A 23,866-nucleotide genomic window follows, 5' to 3' on the forward strand; every position below is an offset into this window, starting at 1 on the left:
ACTGCTGATTTATCCTCTGCTCCTCGGCTGCTTACTTTGCAGGGGTAATAAAAATATTTCCACCTGGGTGGTAATAAAGCTGAATCTAGTTTCCTAGCTGTAACTGAATTCTATCTTAAAAGAATAAGTCAATTTTAACCTTACAAGGTAGTCAAGACAACTTTCAGAGAAATTTCATTAAAATCACATTTAACCTGAATTAAAAACACAGGAAAGGGAAAATGTTCAAGTACATAAAGCCGTTTCCCACACACAGGTGGACCCATTCCCCAGTACCATGTTTTGGTATTTTCTTCCTTACAGGTGCAAGTGTAAGATATGACTCATAACAATAGCCACCGTCACCTCGGTGCCACTGACGCAGACTCAGCCAGTGTCTTCCACTCCAACTGACCTCCCTGGGGGCTGGACAGAAGAGGCTGCCTCAGGAGCAGGCATGGACAGCTCCTGTCCACGACCTTGGCAGCTCAACAAGGTCCAACGTGGGAGAAGCAGAGCCCTTCAGACTAAACGTCCAACACTCAGCCCCACCATGGACCCATCTGCTGTACAATTTGTTGATGGTGATGATGGTGATGATGATGGTGAAGATGGTGATGGTGATGAAATGATGATGGTGATAGTGATAATGATGGTGATGATAGTAATGATGATGATGATGGTGATGGTGATGAAATGATGATGATGGTGATAGTGCTGATGATGGTGATAGTGATGATGATGGTGATGGTGATGATGGTGACGGTGATGATGGTGATGATGATGGTGATGGTGATGAAATGATGACGGTGATGGTGATAATGGTGATGGTGATGATGATGGTGATGGTGATGATGACATAGTGATGGTAATGATGGTGATGATGATATGATCGTGGTGATCATGGTGTTTATGATGCTGGTGATGACAATCACGATGATGGTAATGGTGATGATAATGACGATAATGGCTACCAACACTGCATAAGAGTTAAGTGTACCAGGTAATCCTATAAGTACTTTACTCCCATGACCCGTCATGCATGGGGAAACAAGGGTTAGAGTGTGAGGAACAAAGGAAGCACCAAGGCAGAGGCCTGAGAGCACCGGCTGTGGTATCCCATGGCCTAGGGCTGGAGAAAGAGGAGCGGAGGGTCTGGGGTGCAACTGCCACTAGAGCAGGGGGAGAAGGAACTAGAGATGAAGAAATCGCAAAGCTGACTAAGGAGCTGAAAAGCAGAAATAAGCTCCTACAAGGTCAGATCAATGAGGCTGCCATCCTGGGTGGCCTGAGACAGCCACAGAAGATGTGCTGTGGACGCAGGCTCACAGCCTAAGGTCTCACCAGCCGGGATCACTGCCAAGATCCAGCCTACTACAAGGCGGTCCACCTCCACCTGACTGTGAACACATTCACCAGAGTGGTCAAGAAGTCCTAAGCCAGCCTTTCAGAGAATAAGAAGGCAGAAATGTGCCAGAAACTGACCAAAACTAATGAAGGGTAGGTTCACTTCAAAGCCGTCACTGGGTGAGCAGCCTCACCACGATGCCTGCACTGTGAACAGTCAAATGAGAAAAGTTTATTTATAGCCCAATCGAAGTCCTTGGCTGCCAACAAGAATCTCTCCTGAAGGAGACAGGGTGGCCCTCCTCTGACACATCAAGCAACAGAAATGTGTGACCAGCGTCAACACATTCCCCAGGAATATGGGAACATAAATGGCCTCAAACGCAGTGACCATATACCAATGAGATAAACCATATCTAAAGTGGGTGTGCCTAAATATGTGTATGTGTGTAAAGACATATGTGTAGGAGTGTGTGTGTGCATGTATAGGCATGTGTGTATATGGGACCCTGTGAGGTGTGTGTGTACAGGGTGTGTATATATAAGGGTGTGTGTACGTGCATACATGTGTCTGTGTATAGATGTGTGTAGGAGGTGTGTGGGTATATGGGGGTGTCTGTATAGGCATCTGTGTGTAGCTGTGTATGTGTATAGGGGTGTGTGTATATGGAGAGTGTGTATATAAGGGGGTGTGTGTGTATACGGGAGTGTATATGTATATGAGGGTGTGTGTACAGACGTGTAGATGTATGTGTGTAAGTGTGTATGCGTATGTGTATATGGGTGTGTGTGTGTACAGGAATGTTTGTAGGGGGTACGTGAGTATACAGAGGTGTGTGTGTATATAGGTTTGTGTATATGTGTATATGCATATGTGTGTAGGAGTGTATGTGTGAATACAGGGGGTGTGTGTTACAGGCATGCGTGTAGGCATGTCTAGGTGTGTGTGTGGGTATGCGTGTGTATATGGTGGGTGTCTAGGCATGTGTGTATAAGGGTGTGTGTTAAAGGGGTATGTGCATATATGTGTATTGGTGTGTGCATAGGGGTATGTGTGTACAGGCGTGTGTGGGGGGGTGTGTATATATGAGAAGTGTGTTTGTACAGGCATGTGTGTAGGGCGTATCTAATAGGAGTGTGTGTATATGTGTATAGGCGTGTGTGTAGGGGGTGTGTGTATAGCAGTGTTTCTGTGTATATATGAGGGGCATGGATATGGAGCATGTGTGTATAGGCATGTGTGTGTATATGAGGGGTGTGGATATGGAGCATGTGTGTAGAGGCATGTGTGTGTATGAGGGGTGTGGATATGGAGCATGTGTGTATAGGCATGTGTGTATATGAGGGGTGTGGATATAGGGCAGGTGTGTAGAGGCAAGTGTGTAGAGTGGTATGTGTATATACAGGCGTGTGTTTGTGTATAGACATGTGTGTAAGAGTATGTGTGTATACAGGCATGCGTGTGTATATGGCAGGTGTGTGTATATGGTGGGTGTGTATAGGCATGTGTGTATAGGAGTGTGTATATATATATAGGGGTGTGTGTGTATAAAGGCATGTGTGTGTATGCATATATAACAGGTGTGTACAGACATAAGTGTGTGTGTGTATATACAGGGGTGTGTATGTAGGTCTATGTGTATATGGCAGGTGTGTATATATAGGGGTGTGTGTGTATATAGGCACTTGGACAGGGGTGTGTGGGTATATGCATATATAGCAGGTGTGTGTACAGGCATATGTGTAGGAGTGTGTGTGTATATAGGCATCTGTGTGTGTATACAGAGGTGCATATGTAGGTGTATGTAGATGGCAGCTGTGTGTATGTATGGGGGGTACGTGTGTATACAGGCACGTGTGCAGGGGTGTGTGTATAGGAGCCTGCGTGTGTATATGGCAGGTATGTGTATAGGCATATGTGAAGCAGTGTGTATAGGCATGTGTGCAGGGTGTGTGTGTATAGGAGTGTGTATGTGTATATGGCAAGTGTGTGTACACTGGGGTGTGTATAGGGCTGGGTGTGTATACAGGCATGTGTGTATAAATGAGGGGTGTATAAAGGAGTGTGTGTATATGTATATGTGGCAGGTGTGTGTATGAGAGATGTGTGTATACAGGCATGTGTGTAGGTATGCATGTATCAGGGGTGTGTGTATCAGTGTGTGTATATGTGTATGTGGTAGATGCGTGTATATAGGGGTGTGTGTATGTATATGTATATAGGCATGTGTGCAGGGGTGTGTGTATAGGAGTGTGTATGTGTATATGGCACGTGTGTGTATAGGCATCTGTGAAGGGGTGTGTGTGTATGAGGGTGTATGTACACAGGCATGTGTGTAGGGGTGTGTGTGTATAGGGGTGCATATGTAGGTGTGTGTATGTGTGTAAGGCAGGTGTGTGTATAGGCGTGCGTGTAGGGGTGTGTGTATATGAGGCTATGTGTGTATACAGGCATGTGTGTAGGGGTGTATGTGTATATAGGGGTGCATCTGTAGGTGTGTGTATGTGTATCTGGTGGGTGTGTGTACACAGGCGTGTGTGTAGGGTATGTGTGTATACAGGCCTGTGTGTGTAGGGTGTGTGTGTATACTTTAATTTCAAATAACACATTACATTTAAGGCAATATTCTTGTCATCTGCAACCTCAGGGAGGAAAGGGTAGCCTGGAGCTCAAGCCTGGGACTGAATTCCACTTCACCCCATGCAGAACTCACCCTTGGAGGATTACCAGATAAATACAGAAGACTCAGGGAACTCTAAATTTCAGTGTGTGCCAAACACTGCTCAGGGCGTACTCATATTTTAAAAAAGCTCACTGTTTATATGAAACTGAAGTTTAACTAGCGTTCTCTATTTTTATTTGCTCAGTCTGGCGCCCCTAGCCCTTGGAGGTTCTGTGGGGTTAGAAGGTAGAGAGATCTAGCTGTTCCCAATTTTTACGAAAGAGAGGCGAAGGCACCGTTTGCAGGAGAAAACTCAGAAGGCACATGGCTGTGGGCCATCCTACACCCCCTAGGTGGCCCCGGCAACAGCTTCGATGCTGTTGCTGGGAAGGCTTTGGGGTGCTGTTCCTTGCAAGCTAAGTTCAGATCAGCTTAGCAATGACAAGGTTTTGCCAGCAGCTCCTACTGACCCAACGTGAGAGTAGAGCCCACCAGAACCAGGGCCCCAGGGAACAGCTCTACCCACTCCCCTCGTCCGTGGGTGCCCTGGCACCATCACTGTGGCACCAGAAACAATCCATGAGCTTCCCTTTTAGGGCCAGTGTCACCCCCATGGGACAATTCTCTGATCTGCAGTGCAGTTGTTTATGATCTGATCTTTAAATCGGAAAAAATCAAGAATGGACAAATCCAATGGACACATCTGCTGAGGTTTCAAATATTCTTTTTAAATATTGAAGTAAGTTCTCCGTGGTTTTTTAATCAAAAAAATGTAGGAAATATCTCATTTACACTGACATCATCTATGTCACAAAAAAATGCATGACACTGAGTCCCAGGTGAGGCTGGCCCCAGAATTCAGACGGAGGGGCTCTGACTCCAGCCTTTGGAAAGGCTAGGGCTGAAAGCCCACTCTTCTGGCCGTTCTATCTTGGGGGGCAATGAGGGATCACGTGATTTCAGAGGCTAACATCACAGGTAGCAGATGGAACAACTAAACGTACAGGGGACGTTGTTAGGATTCACTGCAAAAACGTGGAATTTCAAGTATGTGTAAGCGTTCTCGATGCGGAAATCTCATCATGTGATTTACATGTTGAAATTCTGTCCGTTGGAGAGTAAATGTACACTTATTATTACAGCAGTAAATTACTAAATAATTGGTGTGAACTGTTGATTTTACATACGAAATCCTTTGCTAAGTAGGGAACAGACTGACAATTAATACAAATATTGAGAACATATTAGCTAGATAATTTTAGAATGAACAGCGTATCCTCTTTAAGCCTACAAATGCTTGTAAAATTTTAAGTAACACAAAGCAGGATAATACCGATTAGATGACATCCTAATTCTATTTTTTTGTGGAGTTGCTGGACACATGCCCTATTCTAACATAAAACAAAATAAACTTTAAGACTTATACTCAAATTTTAGTTATTTAATTCCACTTAGCCATGAGCCTTGCTTCGGGAATTTTTCAGAAAAATTATTCTTCCTGAAGAAAAATGCCAAGCCCTTAAAATATTCCAAAAGATTATATGAAAGAATTAAATTTGGGGTAAAACTCCAGATTTATACTCTTATCTCTGAAGTCCTTTCTAGGCTGGTGCCTGTGGAACTTGGCAGCACTAGCCACCAAATACTCACTTAGAATCATCCATAGGTTCTTGGAAGCTGTGACCTGAAGCCAAACGACATACAATGAAACCAGTTTTACCACAGGCTGATTGATAGAGTAACAGTTAAGTTCCAATGGCATATTTCTGGCCACAAAAACATCATCCAACTCTCTCTCTGTGTGTGTGGGTGTGTGGGTGTGTGTGGGTGTGTGTGTGTGTGAGACGGATTTCACTCTTGTTGCCTAGGCTGGAGTGCAATGATGCGATCTCGGCTCACCGCAACCTCCATCTGCTGGGTTCGTGTGTGTGGGTCATTGTATTTGAAAAGGCTGTTTGGGGTTATTTAAAAAAAAAAAAAAAAATTACAATTTGAGTTGTAACTTCCTCCAAAAAAAGATTTTGTGTTGCTTCTCGCTAGCATTCTGGGGAACTCCAGTACAGACTCACCATAATTAAGGTTCAAACAACCCAGGTCCTGTCAGGTTGGAACCTAGATTTCATGAGGGTGTCTCACTTCCACTTTACCCTCACGTGTCACTATTCTGGGTCTCGGAAACTATATGGGCATTTCTCAGATCCCTATCCTGACTAAATGGGTTGGACCCAAGCATGACATGAGGTGCCCAAACTACAACTAGCTTTGGGATGATTTGTTCTGCATCAGGAAACACACACCCAGAACAATGGGAGCTTTCGTGCTGGGCATACCTAGCTGGGTCCTAGCACCACTCTGGCCCAGGAAGTCCTTATTTTGTAGATAGCAGTTCAATGCTTTTAAGACATTTATTTTTCTTTCTTTCTTCTTTTTTTTTTTTTGAGGCGGAGTCTTGCTCTGTCGCCCAGGCTGGAGTGCAGTGGCGTCATCTCGGCTCACTGCAAGCTCCGCCTCCCGGGTTTACGCCATTCTCCTGACTCAGCCTCCCGAGTAGCTGGGACTACAGGCGCCCGCCACCTCGCCCGGCTAATTTTTTGTATTTTTAGTAGAGACAGGGTTTCACCATGTTAGCCAGGATGGTCTCAATCTCCTGACCTTGTGATCCGCCTGCCTCGGCCTCCGAAAGTGCTGGGATTACAGGCATGAGCCACCGCGCCCGGCCTCTTTCTTTTTGCTTTGTTTGTTGGCACAAAACGAACAAACAAACAAACAAACAAAAACACTCTTATCCAGTGGGAAACGTGGTTGAAATTATCTAGCCTGCCACGACTGAAAATGCATGTTCCGGCCAGGCGCAGTGGCTCTCACGCCTGTAATCCCAGCACTTTGGGAGGCCGAGGCAGGCAGATCATGAGGTCAGGAGATCAAGACCATCCGGTGAACAGGTAAACCCCATCTCTACTAAAAATACCAAAAAATTAGCCACACGTGGCGGCGGGTGCCTGTAGTCCCAGCTACTTGGGAGGCTGAGGCAGGAGAATGGTGTGAACCCGGGAGGCGGAGCTTGCAGTGAGCCGAGATTGTGCTACTGCACTCCAGCCTGGGTGACAGAGCAAGACTGTCTTAAAAAAAAAAAAAAAAAAAAGAAAGAAAAGAAAGCAAATGCATGTTCCTCCTACTCTCACCTTTTTCTTTCATTCCAAATTCAGTGGCTCCAGTCACCCTCTCTGACTCTGGGAACTCATACAGTGTCTGTCCCGAAGGATACAGGGGATTCCCGGGGAGTTTCGCATCCACGAGCTTGCCTCTGGCTTTACTTCCCGCCCAGCACACACCCTCGAAGGCTGCTGCCCATCCTCCTTTCCACGCGGCTTCCATTACAGACACAGCCCTCTCTCTTCATTCTCAGCACCTTCGTGTCTCCGCGGCAGACTTTTTCTAAAGGCTTAGGGATGACAGAGAAGGGTCACAGTACTTCTCAAGATAGGAAGAAACTACTCAGAAGTGCTTCTGAGAGATTCTTTCATAACTCCTTACCACAAGAAAACAAGAGTGATGCGGCCCTCTTCTGATCTGCCCTCTCACCCCTCACCAGGCTTCCCTCCATCCCCAAGACCTCCCCCTCCTCCAGCTCTCTGCTGGCTCCTGATGAGCCCTTATCCTCACGCCACCACTGCTGAAATTCCACTTGACTTTGCAGAGCAATTCAGCTCTTTTCTGAACTGTTCCCATCTGGGCAATGTCCTCAAAACCTCTCCATTCTCAACGAGTCCATGAAGACGTTTTCCTTCACCGAAGAATCAAAATTTTCTGAAATAAAGGCTGTCCTTCTCCTAAAACGCAGAAATGAGGAGAGGCGTTTTGTTTTTCTTTGTTTGTTTTTGAGACGGAGTCTCACTCTGTTGCCCAGGCTGGAGTGCAGGGGCGCGATCTCAGCTCACTGCAAGCTCCGCCTCCCAGCTTCACGCCAGAGATGGGGTTTCACTGTGTTAACCAGGATGGTCTCGATCTCCTGACCTCGTGATCCGCCCGTCTCGGCCTCCCAAAGTGCTGAGATTACAGGCATTAAGCCACCGTGGCCTGGCCCGACAGGCTTGTCTTTTTTAAGCAATTTTTTCTTCCTAGAATATCCTCTGCACTTAATAAAATCTTTACAATCCCTGCAAAACTTCCAACCCACAAATCCTTCCTCTAGGAGGCAAGTGATGAAACCGGGGAGGGGAGCTTCACATGGTCAAGGCCTGCAGATGCTTCTCCCAAGCTTGCTCAGGGATGATGGCTCCCACCAGTCTGAGAGCTCAAACGCGAGAAATTCTATTTACTGCTTTAGCAGCCTGGGTATTCTTATTTTGAGGCCATGACAGAAATTCCTTAAGGTTTCATTAGAAGAATAGGAACAAGTTACACGGTTTAACCTCTTTGCAGCAACACACATCTTTGTCTGTTGTGAAGCACCGATCCTTTAAACAAAAATTGCCATATGAAAATGGCCTACTCAGAGGCTGCGCTGAAAATAAAAACACGATTTACTAAAAAGTACAGATTTCGTTGGGGTTCCTTTGGTTACCGTTGCTGCTCTTTTGAACAATCACCCAGCAAATCCCCAATGTGTTTCTTTCTAAACCACAGCACCAGAGAAAATCAATTCAAGTATTTCCCAAACTGCAGCACCGGAACAAACGAGCACTAACCACAAGTTTCTAACCTCCAAGAAAACACGAAATATGCCTTCCAAGGGACACAAGTGGAAAAGGAAGAACCTGCTAAGAACGTGTAATTCACATCTACTGCAAATCATATTTCAAAGAGCTCAATGGGGCTGGGGAACGCTTGTGAAAGTGCTGGCAGAGAAAAGAATCCAACCGTACCCAAACAAGACCTCAGGGTGGAGCGTGCAATGAGCGCACAGGAACGCACTGACGGAGGCAAAAACAGTATTTTTAACCGATGATAGACTGAAAAGCAGCTAAATGTAATACCGAAAGTATTATCAGAAGAGCTGCATACAACTTCCTAATATGGAAATTAGGTAGTAACCATTAGACACAGAGTTAAAAATCAGATTCAATCAAGGAACAAAATGGAGTTTGTAATTTGTAGGAGTCCACTTTAGAATATCACTCAGCAGTTTCCCAAACTGAGAGACTTCCCCGTGAAGACTGCTGTTATGGCCTTCCGTGCTAAAGGCGCAGGGAGGGGAAACGGAGCAGTGACCTGCAACCCTGACCGGGCAGGACCCTGCAAGGCACGTGGCCAGGGCTAAGTTTCCAGCAAAGTGCAATGTCTCTCCATGTTGTGCGAAATAATTTGCCAAGCGCACATAGAATTCTTTGTGAAAGAGCATGTCTCTTTTCCATACCTCATCACTGACCAGCTGGTATCACAAATACATGCCTGGTTCTGCTTGGCATCACTTGCTTAATGCTCTGTTCATTAATTTAACAAACTATCGGGAGAATATGCCTGGAACGGGCAAGCATTATCTCTCAACTTCCATTTAATTAAACTCTGCTATTGTAATATGACAGTCAGCACATCGCAGGGGGAATTATTTTAAAGATGAAGGTAAAAAGTATTTCAAAGCCCCCACTTAAACATGAAAGCATAATCTAAAACTGCCTGAGCACACACTGTCATTTTTCTGTAATATTAAAGATGTTATTTCCAGACTCAGTAATTAGTTAGATTCCATGGAGAATTATTCTAGCATCCGTGATAGAAAAATGATGTACAGAGCCAGGGAACAGAGTACCGAAGGACCACCATAAACAACCACCCGTCACCTAGATTATGACAATCACCAAGCTTAATAAGGAGTGAGCGCTGCCTGCTTCGAGTGCACACTCACTACTCTCCTGCAAAGCGAATGTACTGAATTCTGATGATATCGCCTTATGAAGAAGAAATAAGAGCAGCTCACACACCAGCAGCTATCTCAGAAGGATGCCCATGAGGGATCCTGAGCAGGCCAGGATGCCACCAGCGGATGAGGACAGCACCCTGTCCCACCGAGGGCTGGGGGCCCCCTCCCCCTTCCCACAGAGAGGGGCTGCACAGGAAGCTGGCTTACCATCAATCCGGCTCACGAGTTCTTCTAACATTTTCACTTTCATTTGAATTCCAGGTTGGGCAAAGGTGTAGTTGTCCTAAGGAAAAAATAATAATGTGAATCATATGCATATAAAATAAAACACACTTTCCAAAAGGGAAAAAGGCAGCTGGGATAAAGTGAACAGCTTTATAATAGGATGAATTCACAAGCAGATTTTATCTTGAGAAACAAGCGGACGCACACTGCATAGCACAGCCCCCTCGCGGTGCCGCGGAGCGCTATTTCGAGAAGACAAAGTCCAGTACTTCCCAATGTCAGGTGATGAGCACGCACATCTCAGGGAACATGGAATGGCACATTTCTATTTGCAAATGTGAGACACTTATATCTAAATTGAAAACCAGGCATCCAAGTGCATAGCTCATTGACCAGAACAGTCTTTGGGAACTGACCACCTCGCTGGCCACCTGGACCCCGAGCACTCAGCCCTGCTGGAAGCCAATGGCAAATGTGCCCGGCGCTGACAGCACCATCATCGTGGCCACAATCCAAGTACTGATGACACGATGCTGAAAACAGTGGACACGTGGCTTTACTCTCGGAGATATAGTTGGGTGAACTCAGGTTAAGTTCAGATACTAACAGAGGAAGGTCTGCATAGCATCAAAGGGAAGGGGGCCTGGGCAGTTTCCAGACAAACAGCCCAGGGATGGGGCTCCAGCTCTAGGACTCAGGAGCTGTGTGACCCTGGCAAGTAACACAACCCCTCTGGGCTTCCGTTTCATTACCAATAACATGAGAGTAGTAACACTGCCTTCCAGGACTATCTGAGGTCTCAAGGAAATAAGTAAGTGGAATGTGGAAGAGATTTCAAGACACAGCAGGTACCGGGCAGTGACAGGTCTATTACTCCTGTGTCACCACCTAAGACAGCACACACATGACACTGGGGGGTGAGGCCAGAGAAGACTGGTCACACTGCCTCATCCCACAGCAGGAACACAAAGAGGCAGCTCCCATCAACAAGGGAAGGGCATTCCCTATGCAGGCTGCCCTCTGGGCCTCAGCCAGTGCCCGGGGGCATTTTCAGAAGGAGGGTTTCAACCAGACGCGTGGTTAACAGACTTAATCTGTACCCAACAGCAGTGAATGTGGAAGGCAGAATAATAACCAGCCCCAAAGATGTCCAGGTTCCAATCACTGGAACCTGCAGATGTATCGCCTTACATGGCATGGGGAACCAGGGTTGCAGGTGGAACTAAGGTTGCTAATCCATGAACCTGTGGAGAAAGGAGAATCAGAAGGCAGTGAAACGACGGGTGCTGTGCCTGGGGCTCCTGTGGGTTCCAGCCTAGGCTTCTAACTCTTTAGTGAGCACACAGGGCCTCTGGCCCGGCCAGTACTGGGAGATGGCTGCCTGTGGCAGCTCTGCCCTCAGGGAGGGATACTGGGGATGGCCCCAGGAGCCTCAGCTAGGGGAAGCCAGGCAGGCCACTGGCCTCAGTAAGGGCACAGGTAATGCAGTCTTGGTCCGAACAGGAGGTGTTGGGCACAGGCAACTGCAGCTCACCAAGCGGGCTCAGGCCACCAGGCAGGTACTGGCTTGCAGCAGGCAGTGTCAGGGCAGCCTTTCCAACAGTGGGGGATGATCTGCTGCCTGTGCGCCCAAGAGGGCAGGGGTCTGCAGGCACCATCTGGCAGGAGGGAGGTGCTGGCTTTGCGTGGCAGGGGGGCAGGTCTACACGGGCAGCTGTCCACATGGCACCCGACATTCAGAGCCCAGGAGGAAAGTGGAGGGACTGATCTGGACTGGATACTGACACTCCTTTTCCATAGGCTCAGGACTGGAAAATAGTTCGAGAACAACATTCCTGGAGGTGGTCAACCAGGCAGGCCTCCCTGTGCTGTGAGGGGACGCAGCCACGGAGTGCACAGGATCTGCACGTGGAAGAAGGGTGACGGGGCACACAGCAAGAGTGTCAGCCCCTCGGGAGGCCCCAGTGACGTGGAAACAGCACTCACAGAACCTCCAGCTCCAGAACCCAGGAGGGGACCCCAGGTAAGACAAACGTGGAGCTGAGTGACTGCTTTCGGGCCAGCAGCATTCCCAAGTCTGGAAAGTCGAATGTGAACACACACAGCCACAGCACTCGCTACGTTTCTCTCTCTCTCTCTCTCTCTCACACACACACACACACACCACACACACACACACAAGTGAGCGCACACACATCTGCGCACACCCCCAGAGCACACATGACATCTCCTAACAAGAACAGGCAAGGCAGCCGCTGTGGCACAGAACACAAAAAATGCCTACAAGGCACTGAGGATTTTTCTTTCCCCACAAATGGAAAATGAGCCAAGTCAGACCTGCCCGCTTGCTGAGGGATTTCTCCCAGGTGGATTTCAAGTGACAAGCTCTGGATTCCAAACTGTCACACCTCTGAGGGCAGAACCGCGAAAACTCTGTTTGCCACCTTCACTTAGAATGACGCCAAGGCCCTCCGGTGACCCTGAGTGGCAGGAAGGATGGGCTCCGGAGAGAGGATCTCTGGAACGACTGCTCCGGGGCCTGGGGATGATTTCTTTCATATATGTCGTGGGCCGATTCAGGGATAAGCTTGGAGGCCTCCTCAATCTGGCTGTCCAAACTACGGCGTTTAATAGGCAGGACTTTCAGGCCCTGAAGGAGCTGCGATGGTGTCAGTGAGACCCAGGCACCTGTCCGGCTAAGATGGAGCCGCAGCAGCAAGTGAAGGACAAATTGTGAGCTTTCATATATTTGAAATTTAACAGGAGTAAGAAATTTTGGCTCCAGACTTGAATTCCTTTGACTGTCATCATCGTTGGACCTGAACTTGCAGTGGTTACCCTTTAAGACTGAATTTCTCCCCACCCCCTTTAAGACTGAATTTCTCCCCAGAGATTGGATAACAGAAGCAGATTTATGTTAAAATTGAGGATATACTGTGTGTTGCAAGTTTGCGTCATGTCATGGAGGAATCCCGACGAGCCCGGCTGAACAATACAGCCGCACAGAATTAAGGGTGAGAAGCAAACCACAGAGTGTGTGGCCGCCTCCAGTACAGAGAGGCCTTAGGATTACATAATTAATGTCCTATTCCGACAAATTCCGGAGCCATGGGGAGCACATTCTAACCACCCCACTGGTCTGTCCCGAGGGAATGTGATCTCTCCCACTCCAAGGGAGGCCACGCCCCTGGCGGTCCAGGGCCCTGATGGTTATGTGAATAACAGACAGACCTGGAGTCAGCGTCCAGGCGGAAGGAGCGCAGCTGCTGCCTCTCCTGTACTGGCTCTATTCCCAGAAACGCTCGCTCCACGGAGGCTAAAACGGGGAGACGCGAAGGTGGGTTCAGTCCCTCGCACTTCTCAGAGGTTCCACAGCAGGCGGGCAGGGCCCGGCCCGCAGTGCCGGCTCTGATGGGGTGGGCGAGCCTCATGGGTCCTGGGGTCGGTCAGCCAACTCAGTGGCTCCACTAAGACAGGATCTCAGGCTCTCGTTGAGCAGAAATGAAAGTTATTCTTTGGCCTCCATCTGCCACAACTTTATTTCTCAATTTGTTCAAAACCCAGGTAGGGAAGACGGGTTCTCAGAAATCCAAACAATAAAAAAGAATGGCACTGAGAGCCCATAAAGTAAAGGTCTGCATTTTGAAAGAGAAAAGGTTTGCATTTTGGAAGACCTGCAAAGACTGACAGCTATGGCCTTGGCATTCTGGCTTCAGACTAGGGGCAGAGAAGACCAGCCTTCAGAAGACTGCAGCACGGACGCCCAGCCCCACCTCCGGAAGGTGAGGCACCAAGGCTAAAGCACGGGGAGGGGGGTCGGTCTGGGCCCTCCTGGCTCTGGAGGTGAGCCCAGGCTGCAGAAGGCCCCGCTCAGTGGCCAGGAAGCCTCCGAGGGCACTCTAAGGAGGCAGACACCGTGGCCAAGGAATCCAGAGCCGGGTGGCTGAGGAAAGGAGTGACAAAGACCACTCATGGCCCTCGCAGCAGCCTGTCCCGGGGAGGCACTGGCTGCCCAGGCCCTCCCAGCAGCCTGCTGCCTGCAGGCTCCACCAAGGCCCCTGGACAGATCACGGGCTCTGTCTGCTTAAGGCCCAGAAACCAGATTTGCCCTCAGGATACCCCAGCCCAGCACCCCACCTCTCACACCTGGCCCCCAGATCACCTGTGCTAGTGAACATGTACCTGGGCAGCAAAACAGGATCTTGTAAGCAAAAATACTCTACGCTTATAAAAATGTCATTAGTAATAATATTAACATTATTCCCTTCATAAAAAGTAAACATGCGTATCCTTTCCAATTGAGATCTTGTGTCTTTGAAAAGGGATATAATTTACAAAACATATGAGTCAGAGGGAAGAAAGGAAGGGCTGAAGACAATGGCCTTTTGCGAAATGTTTCACAGAAGGTAAAGTCTGTGAATATAAATTTTTTAAAATACTCTCAGCTTGCCTTACACCTGCTGCCATTACAACATCACACTCCTCCCAATAACAAATAACACTTTCTGCGCTTTTCGGAAGAAAAGTAGAATAAAATTTTCTCAGGGAGCATTTTAGAGAAGAGTTGAAATACAAATTCCTATCAGCTCAGCTGGAAGTACCAGGAGGCAAACCTGACAGCTCACGGAGAAGTCAGACTCCTCCCGCCTCTCTGACAAAGGGCTCTTCCACCTGGACCAGGATCCAACTCCCCACAAAGTCCAGCCTCCTCTTTCCAGGCTAATCTCACTGTAACATAGTGTCTTCCCCACCCTGAAACCAAACGTGCCTTCCGCACACGGGCCTTGACCTGCCTCCGAAACAGCTCAGGAAGTGTCTTCTGCAAGCAACGGCCTGAGAGACTTCAGATTCCTTCAACTCTTAAAAGACTCCCTTCCACGTCCGCTCAGGGGCCCCGGCCACCAGCCCTGAACACAGAAGCTGGGCTCTGACCATGCAAGGACAGAGCTAGGAAGCCTCCTGTCACAGCTGCACTCTACTGTCAGTCATTAATACATTAAAGCAGCTAATGCAGCAGTCCAGCAGAAGGCAGAACCACATCAGATACTAGTTCTTTCATCTGTTCAACAAACACTGAAAGCCTCCCCCGTGCCAGAAAATCAAGTCCTGAGTATCGATGTGTGCAAAGGAGTCCAACACGCAGGCCTGGGAATGCCATCCCCGGAGAGTCCTGCTTGCAAGGCTGCTCCTCGGCTGCTGCCTAGAATGTGGGTTTCGGGAAAGTTCCCACCATTCCCTGAATGATCTGGATGATTCGGTGGATGGGGATGATTCCATTGTGGTTCTCTCCTCCTGGGAGGCTGCATTTGGGCACATGCCAAGCAGAGAGTGTCCGCATGCCCAGTCCCCACTAACATTCTCGGTGCTGAGTCTCTAATGTGCTTCCTCAGTAGACAATGTTTCGGACAGGTTGCCCCAGCCCCATGCTGGAGTGATCCAGTGTGTCCTGTGTGACTCCGCCAGGAGAGGGCTTGGAAGCTCGCCCCACTTCCTCTGGACTTTACCCCCTGATGGAGTCTCCTCTGCATCCTTGCACTGTGAGGAATCACAGCCACAAGTGTGGCTCCATGGGGTGATCTTGGGGTCCCTTGACACAGATGGGGAAAAGGAGACAGGTAGACAGGGCCCTTCTGTTCACAGGGATGACAGTCTGGCAGCTGAGCCAATGTTCACCACACGCCAGGCAAGTGCACATTCACTGCTAACGAGGACCTGGGTGGCCACACCATCACAGCACAGATCCAGGGCTGGGCCTGGAAAACCATCTGCAGGGTGTCAGGCCTGAGCAGAGATGAGAGAGTGAGTTCAGGCACCATGCGACAGAGCCCCGGCGGCCCAAGGGCGCACGTCACATCCCAGAAATGAAATAGAGGCCAGGGCAGCTGGAGGGCAGTGAGGAAGCTGCGCCTAAGGTAGGAGGAGACCATTCCGAGGCTGGAAGGCCATGTCCCAGTCAGCGGTGAGGCCCAGGCAATGCTCTCAAATGCAGGTAATGAAATGCAAATGGAGGCCACCGCAGGTAAGAGATTTGCATCACAGAAAGATGATGCAGAAACAATGGAATGAGGCCAAAGAGGATGCAGGGGTATCATTCACGAGGCAACTGCCGTTATCCAGGCAGTGACCACACGCGCTTCCCAGGAAGACAAAGTCAACCCCAACTGTCCACACTGTCTTCTGCTGAACCGACTGATCGGCTCATGCACCTGAACGTAGGACTTGCCATTTATTCCTGTTAGCTCATTCATCTGATTGGTTCCTGGCTGGCAATGCAGGCAGCTGAACCCGTTCTGAATCTTGATTGTGCCTTCTTCTATCACATTCGCTGTCCCTCCCAGCTGAGAGGCACTGGCTAAACTGATCCCCTCGATGTCTTCACTGCAGTCTCTGCAAAGAGGAGGGAAGGGCAGGGCCAATGACGGGGCTCTGCAGCAGCTCTCAGACAGTGCCCTCAGAGCACAGAGGTGTCAGATTTGATGGAGGCTTGTTTAAGCCCCTGCTTTCCCACCTGCCAGGTTCACTTCTCTGATCTTCTGCATTCCCATCCGTGAAATGGAGAGAGGAAGGGCTCCATTGCAAGGGCACAGGGGGTATTGAGTTATTGTGTCTAAAAGAACCTAAGACAAGATCCATACAAAATGCAAACCCAACCTCCCCGCAATTCTGCACCTTCCATGACATGTCGGCCATGAAACGGTGGTTTAAGGCTGAAGGGTCCCAACCCAGCCAGGCCAGAGGAACCAGTGCCTCTGTAAACCACCAGAAACATGGCTGTCACTTGTCTTCAGACACAGACCAAGCAGCAGAGTAAAGTGGCGCACCAGCAGGAGGCGGCCATCCACGGTCACTCCCAGATGCACACTGCCAGGAGCAGAGCTGTCACGAACGCTGATGCGGGAGGGGGACAGCCAGTAAGCCAACGAGAAGAGAAGCAACCACAGCACAAGCAGTCAGGCTGGAAAGGCTCCAATTGCGGGATTTCAACCAAGTCACATTCTGGCAAAGGCGAAACTATGGAGACAGTAAAAAGCCCAGGGGTTGGGTGGAAGGGGATGAACAGGTGGGGCACGAGGGCGTTCAGGGCAGGGGATGACACTGTACGACACTTTCTTGGTGGACTCATGTCACTGCACACCTTTCAAAACCCACGGAACCTACAACACAAAAAGCCAACTCTGGTGTAAACTATGGACTTGAGCTGACAATAATGTATCGATATTAACTTCTCAATTGTAACACATATGCCGCACTAAAGTCACTGACGTGAGATGCTAATCGCAGGGAGGCTGGGGCTGAAGGAGGACGCTGAGGAGCGCATGGGGCCTCTCTAACCTCCTCTTCGATTTTTCTGCAAAGCTGACGCTGCTCTAAAAACCCAAACTCCATTAATTTAAAAAAATACTCAATTCATCCAAAGAAGGCAGGGAAAAAAGAACAAATAAGAAAAGATGAAACAAATGGAAAATAAATAGGAAAATGGCAACCTAAACCCCAACCATATAAATAATTAGGCTGGACAGATCCGATGAATATATACATATATATATAGTCTAAACACACACTAAAAAGTTAAGAAAGCAAACTCCCAGAATAAACTATCTATAAGAGTACATTTTAAATAGAACATACATTTCGTGGCCGGGCACAGTGGTGCACGCCTGTAATCCCAGCACTTTGGGAGGCCAACGTGGGCAGACTGCTTGAGCCCAGGAGTTCAAGACCAGCCTGGGAAACATGGCGAAACCCCATCTCTACCCAAAAATATAAAAATTAGCCAGGTTGGTGGCACCTATAGTTCCAGCTACTCAGAAGACTAAGGTGGGAGAATCACTTAAGCCTGGGAGACAGAGGTTGCAGTGAGCTGAGATCACACCACTGCACTTCAGCCCAGGTGACAGAGTGAGACCCTGTCTCAAAAAATATATATATAGATATATACACACACATATATACACACACACACATATATATAGTGACTCTGTGTCACATTTTGGCAATTCTCTTAATATTTCAAGCTTTTTCATTATCATCACATCTTTTATGGGGATCTGTGATGAGTGATCTTTGATGTTACTATCGTAATTGTTTTGGGGCACCACAAACCACGCCATGTAAGACAGCAAACTTAATCAATACATGTTTTGAGTGTGTTCCAACTGCCCCGCTGACCAGGAGTTCTCCATGTCTCTCCCTCTCCTCGGACCTTCCTACTTTCTGAGACACAATAGTATTGATATTAGGCCAAGTAAAAACCCTATAATGGGTTAAATAAAGTGTTCAAGTACAGAAAGAGTCGGACGTTCTCTCACTTTAAATCAAAAGCCAGAAAGATTACGCTTGGTGAGGAAGGCATGCAAAAAGCTGAGACAAGCCAAAAGGTAAGGCTTTTTTTTTTTCTTTTTCTTTTTTTTTGCCAAGCAGCCAGGTTGTGAAATGCAAAGGAAAAGTTCTTGAAGGAAATTAAAAGTGCTACTCCAGTGAACACACAAATGTTAAGAAGGCAAAACCGGCTTCTTGCTGATGTGGACAAAGTTTCAGTGGTCTGGATAGAAGATCGAAACAGCTACAACATTCTCCTAAGCCAAAGCCTAGTCCAGAGCAAGACCCTAACTCTCTTGAATTCTATGGAGGCTGAGAGAAGTGAGGAAGTTACAGAAGAAAGAGTGGAAGCTAGCAGAGGTTGGTTCATAAGGTTTAAGGAAAGAAGCCGTCTCCATCACATAAAAGTGCACAGTGAGGCAGCAGGTGCCGAGGGAGAAGCTGTAACACATTCACCAGAAGATCTAGCCAAGATAATTGATGAAGGTGGCTACTCTAAACAACAGATTTCCCTGGAAGAAGATGCCATCTATGACTTTCATTGCTAGAGAGGAGGAGTCAGTGCCTCACTTGAAAGCTTCAAAGGACTAGCTGACTCTCTTGTTAGGGACTAAAGCAGCTGGTGACTTCAAGTTGAAGCCAGTGCTCATTTACCATTCTGAAACTCCTAGGACCCTTAAGAAGCATGCTCTATAAGCAAGCAGCCAGGTTGTGAAATGCAAAGGAAAAGTTCTTGAAGGAAATTAAAAGTGCTACTCCAGTGAACACACAAATGTTAAGAAGGCAGAATATAATATGGAACAACATAGGATTGACATGACGACAGGTGACAACAATCCTTGTTGTCATTGAAATGACAACAAAGGATTTAGAACACTCCACAAGCCTAGCTATAAATGGAACAACAAAGCCTGGATGACAGCACATTTGTTTACAGCAGGGTTTACCAAGTATTTTAAGCCCACCGTTGAGACCTACTGCTCAGAAAGAAAGGTTTTGTTCAAAATATTCCCGCTCATCGACAATGCACCTGGTCCCGCAAGAGCTCTGATGGAGACGTGCAGGAAGATGAAAGTTGTGTTCGTGCCTGCTGATGCAATATTCATTCTGCAGATCATGGATCAAGGAGTAATTCAACTTTGAAGTCATTATTTGAGAAATATACTTAATGAGGCTACAGCTGCCATAGACAGTGATTCCTCTGATGAACTGGGCAGAGTCCATTGAAAACCTTGTGGAAAGGACCTGCTTTTCTAGATGCCATTAAGGACATTCGTGATTCATGGGAAGAGGTCAAAATACCAACATGAACAGGAAGTTCAAAGTTGACTCTAACATTCGTGGATGACTTTGAGGGGTTCAATACTTCACTGGAGGAAGTAACTACACATATGGTGGAAATAGAAAGAGAAGAGAATTAGAAATAGAGTCTGAAAATGTGCCTGAATTACTGCAATCTCACAGTCAAATCTGAATGGATGAGAACATGCTTCTTATGAATGACGGAAAAAAGCAGTGTTTTGTTTGTTTGTTTGTTTGTTTTCCAGAATGACTGGACTCCAAGACTGGACTTCCATTTCTTGAGACGGAAGCTATTCCTGATGAAGATGCTGTGAACATTGTTGAAATGACAACAAAGGATTTAGAACACTCCACAAGCCTAGCTGATAAAGCAGTGGCAGGGTTGGAGAGAACTGACTGGGGTTTTGAAAGAAGTCCTACTGTGGATAAAATGCCATCAAATAGCTCGGCAAGCTACAGAGAACTCTTTCAGGAAAAGAAGGCTCCGTTGACATGGCAAACTTCAAATTGTTGTCTTAATTTAACAAATTGCCACAGCCACCCCAACTTCAGCAACCACCACTCTGATCAGTCTGCAGCTGTCAATACGAGAAAAGACCCCCCCACCGAGAAAAAGATTACAACTTGCTGAAAGCTCAGATGATCATTCGCATTTTTTGCAATAAAGTAGTTTTGAATTCAGGTATGTACACTTTTTAGACACAATGCTATTGTATGTTAATAAATTAAAGTATAATATAACTTTTACATGCATTGAGAAAGCAAAAAACTTGTGTGGCTAGTTTTATGATGATAGGTGCTTTATTGTGGTGGTTTGCAATCAAACGTGCATTATCTCCAAGGGATACCTACAAAAACCATTTGTCTTGCAAAGAAAGAAGAGTCTCTTTATTTGCTGATGACATCATTGTGTACAGAAAATCCTAAGGCATCTACTAACAAGCTTCTAGCAATAATAAGTGACTCTAGCAAGATTACGAGAAACAAGTAGGGTATTTTCCAAAAGTGGCCACACTGTCTCCTGTCCCACATGCTCTTTCAGGAGGGGACCATGCCACTCCGGCATCGAGAGACGGAGGCTAATTTCTCCCTCTTTGAATTAGAATAGGCTTGTGACTGCTTCCACCAAAAGCGTACAGGGGGCATGACTTCTGAGTACGGTGTGTGATTTCTGAGGCTCGGTCATGAAAAATGCAGCTTCCACCTTGTTTGCGGACAGAGTCTCACTGGAAGCCTTGAACCATCCAGCGACAGGTCTGACTATCCCAAGGTCACCATGCCACGAGGACAATCAGAGCGTGGAGAGGTCAAGAGTGGGTGATCCAACCCAAAGTCCTACTCTTAGAGTCACGCAGGCCCAGGGCACCAGGCTCTTCAATGAACGGGAGTCTAGATGCTTCCAGCCCCCACCCGAGATTCCAGACATCATGGTGCACAAATAAGCCATCCATACCAGGCCCTGACAGAGATCCTGACCCACAGAACCCGAGAGCACAACGGCACGGCTGCTTCCAGTCAGGGGGTTTGGGAGTCATCTGTTAGGCAGCAGCACCTGGGAAACTGTCCATTTGCAAAAATCAACTGTATTTGTATATACCCCTAGTATATCAATCCCAAATTGATTTACTACAAATCAATAGTAAAAAATCCAAAAATAAAAAATACCAACAAAGCTATACCATTTGAAGTAACATCAGAAAAAAACAAGATATTCAGAAATAAATTTAACAAAGTATGAGCGATATCCTACACCAAAAACTGCAAAATGTTTGTGAGAATAAATTAAAGAATACCTAAATAAATTAAGAAATACACTATGCTCACAGATAAGAAGACTCGATATTTGTTAATATTGTCAATATGAGAGAAACTGACATACAAATTCCACATATTCTCATTCAAAATCTCAATAGGCTCTTTTTTTTGGTAGGAAATGGCAAATAACAAACTTTATATAAAAATGCCAAGGACCAAAATTACTTAAGATAATTTTTAAAAAGAACAAAGAGGATGGTCTTACCCAACACCATGAAAATCTGCAGTAATGAAGACAGTGTGAACCGGATTAAAATCCATTCGTAGGTCAATGGGACAAAACAGGGTGTCCAGAAACAGACACACACCTATACAATCATCTAATTTTCAGCAAAAGTGAAATAGGACAAAACTGTTTTCAATAAATGGCATTGTGTTCACCAGGATATTTGTAGAGGAAAAAAATGAACCCTGACATCATCCTTACACCATATACAGAAATTAAGTCAAGCTAGGTTGTAGACCTAAAACTAAAAACTAAAATTATCAATCATAACATGGGCATAAATCTTGGCAATGTGGAGGTAGGCGTCACACAGAAAACTATTACGACAAAAGAAAAAAAATGATAAATTGATTTTATCAAAGTTGAAACTGTTGGCTCATAGAAGACGTCGTTAATGAAATGAACAAGTCACAGGACTCAAAAGCATGCTCAAAAGATCTATCTTGACAAAGGACTGCTATCGGAATTGGAACAAATGAAGACCCTGCGGGGGATGCAGTGTTGGAGAAATCGCATTCTGACGTGGTACGGCCAGAACTTAACAGGCATCTAGAAGAAGATGTGGACATGAATGTTCACAGAAATGTTATTCACAAGAGCCCAAGACCAGAAACAGCCTCGGCTGCCACCAACAGGAGGACGGATAAACTGTGATAGATTCACGCGGTGGAATACTACTTAGTAATCAAAAGGAATCTACTATTCATTCAGGCAACCACATGGATTCTCACGGTTTTCAATGCTATTGTAAATTGAATTTTTTAATTTTCATTTTTAAATTGCTTGCTGCTCAATGGTTCATTCTTAATGAACCTTCTGTCACAGCCCAGTAACTAACACATTCTTATCTGTTTAATAAACCTTTCTAAAATCTTGGCAGGAGTCCTCAATTTTATTGACTGGGACTCTGAAATCACCTACCTAAGATTCTCCCCTACAGGGGCACAGTTGAGCTGGCATCTGGGGCAGGTGTGGATTTGACACATCTAAACGGACTCGGCGCTCCATGCATACATTCTCCTACCCCAGGCCTCCACTACGTGCTCCAATGCCCTGTCCAGGTGAAGACTCTGCTTCTTGACGTATACAACAAATGCCAAATCAGAGCTCAATTGGAGTGCACTTTCTCTCTGCTACCTTCCTGGGCATCAGACCAGTCCTTCCTTTGTTACTCTCTTTCAGATAATGACATCCCCGGAGCTTAGTCCATTCCAAGTTCCAGCTACGTGAGCTCATGGCGGAGGCTCCTGAGCTGTCTTCAACTGCCTTTGGCCAGCACCCTCTGTGAACAAGCACTGTAAGAAGCCGCACGTCTCCCCAGTGTGGTGTGCAGGATAGGGCTTCCCCCAACTAACCACCCTGTCTCCTCCCTGGTGTTAACATCAATGGTCAACTCAAACCAGCCCTACCTGAAGGGCAACACCTGCTGGCAGGCAGAGTCCACTCCACCCCGAGTCACGGGCTTGGCCGTTTCCTGACCTTTCTCTAAATGAGTCACAATGCCACTGTGCTTCCGGCCTTTTCTCTGACAAGTTCCAAGATAATTTAGTTACTTTCCCCAATATTCCTATCACTTCCATGCCACCGACCAGTTCTTAGAATTCAATAATTCTTCCCCAAGGAAAGGAAATGTAAATGACTAATTATAAAAGGCAACGGTCCTTTTCTACTCAAAGAAACCGTCCTGTTAAGTAATGAATCTAAGGGTAATAGTATGACTTCAGGGTAGGCAAATACGGAAGCTGTAATTCAAGAAGTCATAGCGAACCGACAACCTTGAGGCAAGTGCTGTTAGTGACATGAAGACTGGCAGAAGCGCAAGAATAATCCCCTAAAGCCTGAGAGCGCCTCATCCAGCCTGAACTTATATATATATAAATATATATATAATATATAATATAATATAATATATTATATTATATAATGTAATATATTATATAATACATATTATATACTGTAATATATAATATATTATATAATACATATTATATAATGTAATATATAATATATTATATAATACATATTATATATTATATAATGTAATATAATATATATTATATAATGTAATATAATATATATATTATATAATGTAATATATATTATATAATATATATATATATATATATTTTT

At 46.4% G+C, this 23,866-nt stretch overlaps 1 protein-coding gene across 7 annotated transcripts in view; it reads right to left on the reverse strand.

Annotated features, from left to right (window-relative positions):
- Positions 1–23,866, reverse strand: part of TBC1D22A (TBC1 domain family member 22A) — a 407,988-nt gene that overhangs the window by 160,981 nt on the left and 223,141 nt on the right. For all 7 annotated transcript variants that reach the window (XM_033233545.1, XM_033233543.1, XM_033233544.1 and 4 more), the window contains exon 10: positions 10,057–10,132. In XM_033233545.1, the coding sequence (XP_033089436.1) occupies positions 10,057–10,132 (76 nt within the window). The remainder of the gene's footprint in view (positions 1–10,056; positions 10,133–23,866) is intronic.

This window comes from Trachypithecus francoisi, unplaced genomic scaffold (genome assembly GCF_009764315.1).
Source record: "Trachypithecus francoisi isolate TF-2019V2 unplaced genomic scaffold, Tfra_2.0 Lachesis_group14, whole genome shotgun sequence".
Classification (NCBI taxonomy): Eukaryota; Metazoa; Chordata; class Mammalia; order Primates; family Cercopithecidae; genus Trachypithecus; species Trachypithecus francoisi.